The 13439-nt window shown below is 38.5% G+C and overlaps 1 protein-coding gene across 3 annotated transcripts; it reads left to right on the forward strand.

Annotated features, from left to right (window-relative positions):
* LOC117221665 (uncharacterized) lies at nt 1–12974 on the forward strand. 3 transcript variants are annotated; one of them, XM_033472797.2, is made up of 6 exons: nt 1–289; nt 2964–3366; nt 6684–6942; nt 7423–7796; nt 10609–10893; nt 11991–12974. In XM_033472797.2, the coding sequence occupies exons 2-6, from the start codon at nt 3040–3042 to the stop codon at nt 12180–12182; spliced, it is 1437 nt and encodes a 478-aa protein (XP_033328688.2). In that variant the 5' UTR covers nt 1–289; nt 2964–3039; the 3' UTR covers nt 12183–12974. The 3 variants fall into 3 exon arrangements, with proteins under 3 accessions (XP_033328688.2, XP_033328689.2, XP_033328687.2); XM_033472798.2 differs by lacking the exon at nt 1–289 and adding an exon at nt 878–2424; XM_033472796.2 differs by lacking the exon at nt 1–289 and adding an exon at nt 2443–2825.
* The last annotated feature ends 465 nt before the right edge of the window (nt 12975–13439 follow it).

Genomic DNA, 13439 nt, shown 5'->3' on the forward strand with positions numbered 1-13439 from the left:
GTTCGTCGCGTGGAACAACCGTCGTTCTAGGTGAAGCAAGATCGTCGCCGCGTCGCGTCGAGTCGAGTCGCGTCGCTTGTCGCTCATCCGTGTCGTTTAGTATGCATTTGGACGCAGAAGGCAAGATTTCGTAGCGAAACGCTAGTTCGATGACATTCACCGGAACCGTGAACGCTTTGCTGCGAGCCTTCGCGTGAAAACTGTGTTTCTCTTGCGTTCGACAAGAAAAATTGTGTCAAACGGTCGCAAGATTTTCAGTGCCAATCGACGATCGGATATACCGTGAAACGTGAGTGAACATCATGTCAAGAACTTATGATTAATTGCACGTTCGATCCTTTGTAAGATCGCGGTCGTCGCGATCGTGCGTCACTGATAACGCGCATGTGGCTGTCAGTAATTCGGATTCCGTCGATAGTAAAATTGGTTCGACTCGACTTCCGATCGATCATCTTTCATCGCGAACGCGTTTGCGCGCTCGTCTACGTGCTCGTGTATTCAAGATGAGTGGAGGCAATTAGAGTGAAAAAAACTGTCAATAAAATCCTACAAATCTTAGCCAAAGGTTAAGATATATAATATATATATTATCATATATATATATTATATTATTATATTATATATATTATTATTATTATATTATATTATATATATATATATTATTATTATATTATATTATATTATATATATATATTATTATTATATTATATTATATATATATTATATTATATTATATATATATTATATTTTCTTAGCCAATGGCTATTATTAGATCAAAGGAGCCACAAGATATTTCAGCATTAAATGTCGTTCGTTGATTGATTGCTATATATAATCTTTAGTCGAATGTGCTATCATTTCGTCGCACTGTATCTTCGTAAAAATTCTTTTCTTATCTCAAATAAAATTGCTTACACTGGCGAAATTCAATGGAGGTATTCATCGCATGTTTGTTTGTAGTGGTATTCATCGTATGCACATATGTTTATAGCGATATCCATCGTATGTATGTTTACAGTGGGATTTTAATTGTTATCTTTCCGTCGCGAATTCTACAGTGACTACCATTAATATTCGGATATCTTTTATAATGCAATAACTTTTTTAAAACTAGAATAAACGATTTGAATTTTTTTTATACGATAGTGGGAATAGTATACTAAACAATGACCGAACTACTTTGTTACGATTTTGCTATTACCTGGAATGACAAAGCAATATAAAAGACTCCTGTTTTTTAACTTTTTTTATCCAAGCCTGTAACGAAAATTTAACGAATGCTTTTCGGATTTAGATCTCGGTATATTATATGCATGCTGAAAATTTCATCGTAATCGGTTAACGCAAAGTCTAGCTACAGCCGTTAAAAGATTGTAAACACTTCAAATTTCTCGCACTTATTGGTCGAAAGTGTCAAAAATCGAAACAAAACTGCGATTTTTTCGATTATTAATTGTTTACAGCTCGTACCAAGGTCATCCGATTTCGGTGAAATTTTCAACACGCATGCAACTCACCGTGATCTATAAAACACGTTCCCCAAATTTTCGTTGTAGGCTCGAATGAAAAAGTTAAAAAACGAGAGTTTTTTCTTTTCTTTCGTCGTTCTGAACAATGGCAAAATTAAAAAAAAAAAGAAGCATTCCAGTTACGGTCTAGTAGACCGGTCGCTCTATCATCTAAAAAAGAAGAAAATTCAAGTCGTTTAGCCCAGTTCTAAGAAAGTTACTTGCACTTTGAAAAGTTTCGGAATATCAACGGGAGTCGCTGCAAGTATCGTTACACGCGTTCACGTTTCGCGCTCGTTCGTACGCGTTATCTGACAACGTGGCTAGCTTCGCAATGTTAATGATTTTTTTACTGGCGGCGTGCGGGTGGCCGGTCAAAGGGTTAATTAGCTTTCGTTACAGTATGAAATTACGATGGCCGTTGAGCGAGCCGTAACACCCGCATTTAACGTTAATCGACGCCGGTCGTTCGGGAATACATATACGTATGTACGTATCGCGCGACACGTTAACGACACCCAAGACGCGGCGGCGACAAGCGGGCAATAAGAACACGGAATACATACGCGATGGATTATTAAGTTAGTGTCCCCATGACGACCGGTGGTCAATGGAATGGGCGTTTCGGAGTTACGGAGACAGTGGAAGAGCAGCGGTGACAGCGCTTCGCACGGCTGTCAAACCAGTAGTATGCGAAATATGAGAAATCGTGACCGAGGTATCGCGACACCGATGAGCCTAATTCGCGTGGAAAGTAGATTGACTCGCCGCGGAAAAGGCGTTCCGTTCGGTTAGGAGGCTTCGCGTGTGCCGCCGGCGGAGATCGTTCGATCATCGGCAGCCCTGGCTCCACTGGCTCTTTAGGCATTAGAAGTTTCCGGCGTGGCTTGTACGCCGACACAGAAGCCGACCAAGTGTACGTATACTGGGCCACCGTTCGATTTCTCGGTGCGCCCTCCTACACCTCGATCGCGGGATACGGGAGCTCCTCTTCTTCCACTCGCGCGTCGTCACTTTATTCGGTTTATCGCGTTCACGGAACGACCGGGCCGCCGCGTCGGTTTATCACGGTTTCGTTTGGTGAAACAATACTCGAGATGATAAACGTTTGCGTCACGCGTCCGACTCGGGGCCGTGACGGGGCAGTGAACGATTTTCGACGATATATGGAATAGCGGCGGCGCGGACGAGGGCGACGCGTATCGCGCGGAAAATTGGGTAAACCGCTTTCCCGATCAGTGACCGATCGTCGTTCGCTCGGCGACGCGACAGTTTCTCTTTCTTGGCCGGTATAGAGATGACATTCCCGCTGCTAAGGTTAGTCCCGACATCTCGGGAACCGCGCACACTGTTGACGGTACACACGAAAACGGACGGCTGTTCGACGAAAGTTCGTGAAACGGGCCGCGCCAACCGACGCCGACGCCTCTGTACGCGAATTCGCATTGGTTACAGATTTCTTCGGTTACACCGCCGATCGGAGGACGCCGAGAAGATTGATGCGGAAGACCCGCGTCGCCGGCCTTTAACGATGTTTCTCGCGAAAGGAAGGGGGAATCGCGAGGCGAAATCAAAAGAGACGTTCAGCGAGAACGACTACGGATGGCGGTTGTGCAACGAGGACGATCCGAGGACACCGAGGTCGAGCCGGAGCAAGGACTGCTTGTCCCTGGATTCAGCGTCCGAATCGATGCTGTCCTGCATAGACTCCGATTTCGACGACGACGAGACCTATTCCCTAGCGCAGGAATTTCGACTCGAACTGGCCGACAACCGCGAGACGATAGAGCTCGCGTCCGTAGTTCACAAGGACCTGGACGCGGGCATTACCCTGCGCGATGCGACCGCGAAGGAACCGGTACGTTCGAACTTAAGAGATATACATTTTCACGCGTAGGGTAGATGTGTGCCAGTTACTGTGCGACTTTAACTCGGAGGGAGGCGCAACCCGTGTCGTAACACCCGCAAAAATACCCGCGTTCGAAATATTAAATGTGACGTAAATATTATATGAAACCGTGGCTCTAGAATATTTTTGTTAATAATATAATTATTAATTTTATATTAATAATTATATTATTAATATATTAATATATTAATATTATATTATATATATATAATATTATTAATAATATTAATATATTAATATATATATTATTATATTATATTATATTATATATATATATATATATATATAATATAATATAATAATATATATATTAATATATTAATATATTAATATTATTAATAATTATATTATTAATATAAATTATTGTATTATATTAATAATTAATAATTAACCGCTTCTATTAAGATACAGTGTTCTAAAATGTTAACAAAATTCACGATATGTCTGGAAATCTTTGTCAAACCTCTTTTAAAAGTCGCAACAGAAACTCGAACTGACTTTTTAATTTTACCTGGTTGTTTCTATGGTAAATTTTAACCAGCCTGCGCCTTCCGTCGGGTTAAACTAACCTGTCGCAAGTTTGATTGGTTAAGTTGCTGTTGACGAGGGTCCCTGCCGATTTCAACGATTTTTTAATGTGACATAAAGCCAGACCTGGGTAAAAATATAATTGAAATATTTCACTGATTTTACAAATATATAATAAATATTTAAAATATATATTTTACAATGTAAATGAGACATTATTTCCATTCGTGTTTGCATTTGAGATATGTATTATTTGGGGTATGTTATTAATTATTATTAATTAAGAGAAATATAAGAAAAAGCTTATTTCTCGAAACGATATGTGTTCGTACTTTTTCTATTATAAATATTACTCATAAAAAATATTTTCTCTCATAAATATTAACCGTAAGAAATATTAACTCTCTCATAAATATTAGTCGTAAGAAATAGAATTTCAAGTAATTAACAGAAATTTAGACGCATGAAATACTACTTCAAAGAATTATTTTCAGTACATCTTGCGAGATACTATACTTCAATTAATAATTTTCTTTATCACAAGATAAATAGATATTTTCAATACATACACTTATCTATATATGACGTCAAATAAATCTTGAAATTTACTTATACAAACAAGAGTATTTCATTAACTATTACCAATACTTTTTCAAATATTCTTACCCATGTCTGTACAAAACTTAACGTTTCGAACAATTTTTTCCTTTAACAAAAGTGGCGGTCGGCTTTAGTTTTCGATATATGAATGTACTCGTTAATATATATTTGTAATATATATTTTTATATTATTCGAGATACATTGTCGAAAATGATGTAAGAAAAGAAAACAATTTGGTGAGAAAATGATGTCTACAAAAGGAAGCAATTTGACAACAGGAATCCGTGCCACAGTTACGTTAAAATATAAACATTTTAATTAGTCAAAAACATCTGACGTTATTTTAAAAATAACGAAACACAATTATGTATATTCGAAAATAAAACGTAAATCATTCAAGCGTTTCAACTTTAACGCAAATGTGGCACAGGGTACCGTTATCCGATTGCTTTCTGCACACATCATTTTCTCAACGAGTGTCCTAATTTACGAGGATAGGTCCTAATTTACGAAAGACTTGAAAGTTGTAAAATAAGGACCGCCCTAGTGATTATGGATCCTTAATTACTTATTACACGTTTCATGTACCATGTGTGTACGCGGGTATTCCGTACTCATCGAAAACCGATACACGACAACACGATATTTGCTGAAATATTGTCTCGTTTCTGAAAAAATATCGATAATATAATCTTGTCCTGCTCTTGTTTAATTCTTAGGATAGGAAACATTGATTTTGTCTTGCGATTTTCTTAGCTTCTTTTCGATAATTAATTTCTTTTTTCAATTACCACTTTCCTGATGATACATTCGAGGCATTCATTGACCTTCTTTTTTTTATTATTTAATGCGATGAGTAATATAAGTATGTGCGTGCGCGTGTATACAGGGTAGGGCATTTCAAAAGAAATACTTGAATAACTCGCTGGTTTTTGACTACAGCAAAAATCATATCTACTTTGTCTGTATTTGCATAAAGCATTTTCGTAAACCGAATGTTAATGCAAGGTCGCAATTTAGTCGAAGGACGGACTAGTAATAGGATCCGTAGATAGAGATACCAGTACAAGTATGATTCATACGTTTATATTCTATGACCCATAATAGCGATAACGAGAGGAACATATTAACAACAACAGAGCACGCGGATATTTGAAAAGTAACTTGGAGAAATTTGTTTTTCATTGTAGTTCATATGTTGTGACTTCGAATGATCTTTATTTATAGGTCATTGAAAATAGGCTTCGTAAACATTTTTAAATGAAACTAAGTAAACGATTTAATCAAAATGACACATTAGCAGCACGTAACTAATAATTTTCTACAATTTTTTTTAATTTGTACACAACATATTCTTATCCGTAAAATATGGATCAGAAAATCGATTAAAAGTAGATGTATAGTGTACATAGTAATTTTAAAGTTAGGGTGAGCTATATTAAACAAATGACGATTGGGGAACTCTCATCAAATTCAAAACAGTCAGTGCCGATCGCGATTTTCGAATTCTTAATTGGTTTTAAATAATATTCATAAATTAAATATATACAGCAAAATTCAAATTATTTAAATTTATTAACACTATGCCGTCCGGTGGCACCACGCTGGTGCCATGCAAAAGCTGTCTGTTGTATGCCGGTGGTACCACTTTGGTGTCATTTTAAAAAACTGAAATAACATTTGAACTATATTTCTTGGGTGTTAAAAAGCAGCAAACCAACTATAGCATTGTGCTTATTTAACTAAGAATTAAGTACGAAAATTCTTCGATGACTTATCTTAATTTTAGGAATTTATATTACTATACTATTTATATTACTACCATTTATATTACTATATTATTTTAGGAATTTATATTATATATTTATATTAATTTTTTTTTTTAATCTGACATTTCCAAGCTATTATGCCGGCGTCAAACGAAAGAATCATATCTAAGATCTGCGGACGGCATAGTGTTAAGATTGTATTCGAGAGTATTTTAGCCACATTGAAAATTCTAAAGAGAACAACATCAAGATTCTCGTTTTGACACTGCACGTGATCTTTCGAGGAAAGACAATATACGATATCGATATTATTCTCGACCGTTGTGGAAAAGTCCTAGACTGGTGCCCAAACGTTTCTGAAATCACAGGACGCCCCGACGTTTCCAGCCGAGGAGGCCGAATCCTACTTCGAGGAATCCGCGGGGCCAAAATCGCATCGGTCTCGGGTCCGTGGTATATGCTACACGCCGGAAAGGCTGGTTAGGTCTCAGGAGTATAGAATACTCACACCATCGCCCCGTTACTTATCCATCTCTCAGACGAGGCTGATGTCAGAAAATGAAAGTCCACGGAAAGCGCCTCGCAGCCGACGGCGATTGAATTATCTTATCGACTCTAAGCAAGTTTGTAGGTATTTTCTCGTTTACGGGGGAGAGCCTCTCTCGCACACGGGCACGCGAGCCCACACGAGCACACGACGTTCGACATTCGCGCGGAGCGTGCAACAGCGCGCGGCAGATCGCGCAAACTTGTTCGAGCAAGACTGCCGTCAGCCAGCTTGAATACATATAACCCAGCCATTGTGTCTGACCTAGTAAAGTTTCGCGGTCTACCAATATGTGAAATCGGTTCGCTTCGCTTCGCGTTCATTAGACGTACTTTCGTTTCAACACCTGCACCCCTTTAAACTTCTGCCGCTATGCTCCGCTCGGGGGAGAAACTTGCCGAGTTGTTGCACAGATTTTTGCGAATCGCTTGCGAAAACTGCGCTTCCGTTTTTGCTCCGTTTTTCGATCCGCCGAAGGGGCTCTCCTGTTTCGCTCTTACGGACTGTTGCTCCGCGTTCCAAAGAAACAAATCTCTAATCGGCGACGACCGTTCGATCAGGCGACGGTCACCAGAAAACTCTCGTGAACTCCTCGCCTGTGGAGGTCGCGATGCCGGCCGTTTTCTCGGAAGACTGGACACGCTCGAGGACGACTTCCGAACAATACGAGGATGCCTCGTCGATCAAGCACGAGAAAATTAGCTTCGACGAGTCGCGGGCACCGGATTTGATCTATAAGAGATCGAGCAACGAGGGGTTGAACGTCACCTGGGAGGACTGCAAGAGGATAGAGACGCGTAGCTCGTCCATGGACGACACGTCCGGGATCCAGAGCAACGACTGGAGCTCGGACACCCACAGCGATCTACAAAGCACACCGTTGTGTCTCTCCGTCGAACTGGCATCGACGAACTACAAGTTGGACACCTCGCAGGTATATTTATTTCTGATTCACTTTTCTACCTTGAACTTCGGACTCGATCCGGCCCAGTAAGAATCCGTGCGGGCGAGCTTGCCGTCGGACTTTGTTGTCCGAAATGACCGGTTCTTTATTTTACAATTTCCTAAACTTCACTGATTTCATCATCGGATATGCTCGAGTAAATTACATTATTGGGACAAGTTTTACACTACAAGTTAATCTTTTCTGTTCACGTTCACCACTTTTTTGCGCTGCAAGCGAATCGTTCCGTTGATCGTATTCACTATTTTGCAAATAAAATGAATTCCTTCGCAGGTTACATTCAAATTGGCCGTCTTTTATAAAATTTTGCATATTTAATATGAATTTGTAGATTTAATAAAAAATAATATACATTTCATTGCAAATAATTAATCTTCAATAATTGTTTATAAAATGTTATTCGATGTTTGAATTTAGTATGATTTTCATTTGTAAAAGGATTAATTTGGTGTGTGAAGAAAATGAATGTGATCTACAGAAGGATTGATTTCGAATGTAAAACTGTGAATATGATCTACGAAAGGATTAATTTTGAGTGTACAATGAAATGTTTCTCGAATTATTATTATCACTGGACTGCGGATTTGATGAATTTATAATAAAAATGAATAATTCAAATTTAAAACAATGAAGCTATTGAAAGAATTTATGGACGTCTACGTATTATTTTTAGCTCACTGGTATTAATAAAGAAAGAAGGAAATTTCTAGTTGTCCAATCTTTGGTGCAATCGATGAAGATTGTTTTTATTTTGCATAAAGATCCGCAGTCTAATTATCACTGGCTAATTTCATGTTTACCGCATCTGAACAAGCATTTCCTTTGGATTACAATGGAATGCACTCTTTATTATTTCTGCTTTAATTTTACTCTAATTATTGGTTAGATTTTTAATTTGTTTGCTAAATTGAGATGTAAAGGATCCAATGCATTATTATGAATGGAACATCCCTTCCATAACTGTCCTTTCAAAATTGCACTATAATATTAAATACACGATTATTTTATTTTCAAAAACTCTTCTCTTGAATATCTATTTCGAGTCGAAATAGAAAACTCGAACTTGTACCTTTAAAATAGGATCTCAAAGTAGAACCTTTTTCAACGAGGTTCTCGCATCGTGTGCTCCGATCAGAACAGAGATGAAAGTTTCAATTAGAATCGATCAGAGTTAATGTTGTCTGATGATATTAGAAAGATTCTCTGTCAGCAAGTATCGAATATTATTTGTTAACAAATATACATTTATACATAAATACAATTATGTTGAGTGTTTTAAGACGAGACATTTTTCGATAAACGTTCTAATTCAATAATACCTTGTTCCAAGCACCCCCCCCCCCCCCATTTTCATTATTTCTCGTGTTCCTCTCGTGAGATCTTTCTCAATGAACGTTCTAAAATCATCGTTCCAAGGTTTCTTTGATTATTTCTCACGTTGCTCTCGTTCATTTTTCGAAGAACGTACGAAGACAGTTCTACCTTATCGTAAAACGCTTTTCGATCATTTACTCACGTCCTTCTTGTTCGTTTCTCAAAGAACATTCTAAAATAATTCTGCCTCGTTCCGAAGCGTTTTTCGATCGTTTTCAAAGCCGCCGCGAGTCTAATGATAATTTGCCAGCGATTGATTTTGCACGAATTTGATTCGCAAAACGGTGAGTCTCCATTTGAACCTAAGTCGAATATATTGGGTTGGCAACTAAGTAATTGCCGATTTGTTCAATGAAATAAAAAATTTTCTTTTTACTTGGAACGAAGTTTAATCTGTAATGTATTTTCCATTTTGTTCGATGACCTTCCGCCATCTCTCTGACAACTTGAAAATTCCACGCTCGTAGAAAGTCTGATCCTTTTCGGCCAAAAACTGAGTTAAGTGAGATTTTACAGCGTCATCATCGTTAAAAGTTTTACCGCGAAGGGAGTTTGTCCAGGAATCGAAATAAGTGGTAATCCGTTGGCGCGAGATCAGGGCTATATGGTGGGTGTAACATCAATTCGCAACCAATATCCATCAATTTTTGCCGAGTTGGACAAAGACGTGTGCGGCCTAGCATTGTCCTGCTGGAAAATGACACCTTTACGATCGACCAATTCTGGTCGCTTTTCCTTGACCGCTGCATTCAATTTGTCCAGTTGCTAACATTCACGGATAATAAAAAATATAATAATAATAATAATAACTTTATAATATAACATTTACGGATATCATAAAAATTGGAGTGAGAGACATCTATAACTGAAATCGGCAATTACTTAGTTGCCAACCCAATAATTTGTACGGGAAATTACCTATTAGTTATAAAAGTACAGTGGTAGTACAATGACACCTTTACGATCGATCAATTCTGGTCGCTTTTCCTTGACCGCTGCATTCAATTTGTCCAGTTGCTAACATTCACGGATAATAAAAAATATAATAATAATAATAATAACTTTATAATATAACATTTACGGATATCATAAAAATTGGAGTGAGAGACATCTATAACTGAAATCGGCAATTACTTAATTGTCAACCCAATACATAATCAGCTAAAGGATGAACTCCGGCTGTATAACGAGTAATGTCCGGATTGTACTTATTACCGAGGGTATAAATGTAGAAGCAGGATAATGGCATCACGTAAATTTATAGCGAGTTAGTTGGCCTTTCCAATAGGATCAAGTTAAAGTAGAATGGTCTTTCGGTATTCTTTTTTCTATCGTGTTCATGTCGGCTCGCCCCTACACCATCACCGCTCGGTAGGTTTAGTGTTAAAGTTGGGATTACGTTTTACAGGGGCGATGCACCGCTATCAACGAGGCGGTATCAATTCTCGAAGTTCTCGACACAGATCCCGAAAAAGCGGTGGTTCTTCTCGAGGAGGATCGTTTCTGCGATAGCACCTCCTCCCACGATCGGCTAACCAGGCTAGCCCTGGCGATAGAAACGGACGCGAAAGACCCGGATGTGCTCGAAACTTCGGAAAATGTGGTCCGAGATCTTCAAAGGAGAGTGGAAATGCTGCAGGCCAGTAATAAAGATATGTTCCGAGATATATGTAACCTGCGACAGAGTTTTCAGGTGAGAATACGCCACGATCTGTGCACGCTATTCATTTTATTCATTCCGTGTAAGGATATTGTGTTTCTTATGCATTCAAATCGTTGCACGGGTATAATAATAAAACAGGATCTTTCTCTCTGAACGTAACGTAATCAGAGTAGTGGAGCCAATTACGGTACATTTATCGAATAAGACGAATTTCGAATAAGAATTTTTTCATCCAAATACAATTAATTATTTATTCGTTGAAATTCATTCGAGGTTATAAATGACATCATTATTATTATTGTTATTATTATAAAAGTATAGTGTACATAATTATAGTTTCAAAATAACTTTTACATCGTCACTGATATCACAACGAAAACTTAAAAAATATCATATTTGTGTACTTCTATATTAGAAATAACAAAAAATAGAAACATACAAATACAGTTTTTTTGTTGTTTCTTGTTTAAATATCAGTAAAATTGTAAAAGTTACATTGAATTTATAATTATTCGCAGCACTGTAGGTGGCTCCAGAACATTTTCTTTTCTTTCTCCCAATGTTCAAAGAAGTTTCGATATTTGTTTCGTGGAAAAACGTACATCGATAAATGAAGCTTCGATGTTTACCTTTAGATTCTTAAGAAATGTCGATTGAGCTGCTAAAATTGTTTTCGGTAGCGAAAACCTCTGAAGTTCGCGAACAGGGCACATTAATTGGTTCCTCTGCCCTGCAATTACTCTGTTCTCGTTCTACTCCCGTTGCATATTACGACGCGAAAGAAGCCCTCGTAAAGATTATTCGCTCGTGTCACCTTTCAACTTGATCGCAATAGCGGAACGAACTGTCCGTACGCCCCGATATCAATTTAATTGGTACGTGCGCGTTTCGGCTGCATTACCCTCGTATATCATCTATTAACGATCGCGTCCACCTGGCCGAGAACAATAATATATTATTACACAGTGCTCGCGATCATTCGATGTAAACTAATAATTCAGAGATAATGACGCCAATAGGGGTGGGGGAGGGGGGGGGCACGTAGTGCTGCATCATTAGCAATGTTTATTACGGGCAAAGATATCAACGCGAGCAATGATAACGCATTGAAAAATCGTATTTTACAGTGCGACGAGCGAAAAATGGACGACATTTCCAGTAGCACGAGCAAACTGCGCCAGGAGATTTGCGACATGCGATATCTCGACGATCTTTTAAATCTCTTAAGCGGAAAACTCAAGAGAATTTCGGATAGGGATTGGCCGTTCGCCGTAGGGCGCTTCGAAAACCAGACGGAAGAAACGAATCTCATCGTATAGAAAAGTTCACTCGGCGACTCTAATATCGTGGAATCTTTTTTCTTTTTCCTCGCGGTTGAAGCAACGCCGAACAGATTCGGGCTGTCCCTTGGAGACTACGTAAACGTCTCGCATCATCATTGTGTTCAGTCGCGAATAATAGTCGTTCGTCACGTCGGGGAGTAATTCCGATTCGATTCGAACGGTTGTTCGCCGTTCCATTATTATTTCGTGGTCACTGCCATTTTATTCGCGCCTACGGAAGATCGAAATCCCAACGAGTTCGACGGAGCAACGGCGCGAAGCGGCTCGGATAATTCGCTCGAGCTCATCTTCCGAAATCGTTTCGGACAGGGAGGAAGGCTGCGACAATAACTCGATTAATTCAGCATAGTATTAACGTCGAAATCCATTCGGTTTTATTTCACTTTGTAATTTCCTTCCGTCCTTGTCCATTCGAAAAAGCGCCGACGAGTCGCGTTACAGGGAAACGCTGTAAGAGTTCCTATTCGCTAACGAGTTATCGTGTCGTGACAGACAGCTTCAAAGAAATATTACCGTGTACATGCTAACGTACGGATGTATGGCCATGGAATTTTCTGAAATCTCCATTCGGAAGGTATTTTGCTTTTCGCCGGGACTTCGTCGTCATCCTGTCGTCGGTTTTTCAACGAACTGGTGCCAGTATTAGTATTACGGTACTTAATTGCGCGAAATGCTGCTAACAAGTGTCCTTTCAGACGAGCTGAACCCTTCAAATTTATGCGATAAATGAACGTTATAAAAATATATAAAAGAACGGATTGTATTATATTTATTTATGTTTGTGCATCAAATCTATTTATAAATATATTTGGAATTTTCTAACAAAAAAATGTTCAAATACGTATCCCCGAATCCAGCCGTGCAATGCTATTACTACCGTCTTCGATCATCCAAGTCACGAATCATGATCAAGATAAATACATTCCGATCAAGAGAGTATTCTAATGTGAAACGCGGTTTTTTTTTATTTTTGTATTGTTTATTCAGAACTTTATTTACAGACACATTTTGCAGTAAAAACATTTTGAGTACATTTATACATATTTCAGTATCGTTTATAATTTTTTTTATTGAGAAAAAGTCAAATCTTGTAGCATTTCGTGACCTCGTATACAATTCGCTTATAAGAATCGTTTCGTAGTGTCCGTGATTCTCGGGATATCCTGTTTATCTAAAATAAAAGAACCGCAAGAATACTTGATCTGGATGAGTTTGGCTAAAATAGAAACTAGA

Source organism: Megalopta genalis, chromosome 7 (assembly GCF_051020955.1).
Source record: "Megalopta genalis isolate 19385.01 chromosome 7, iyMegGena1_principal, whole genome shotgun sequence".
NCBI classification, from domain to species: domain Eukaryota; kingdom Metazoa; phylum Arthropoda; class Insecta; order Hymenoptera; family Halictidae; genus Megalopta; species Megalopta genalis.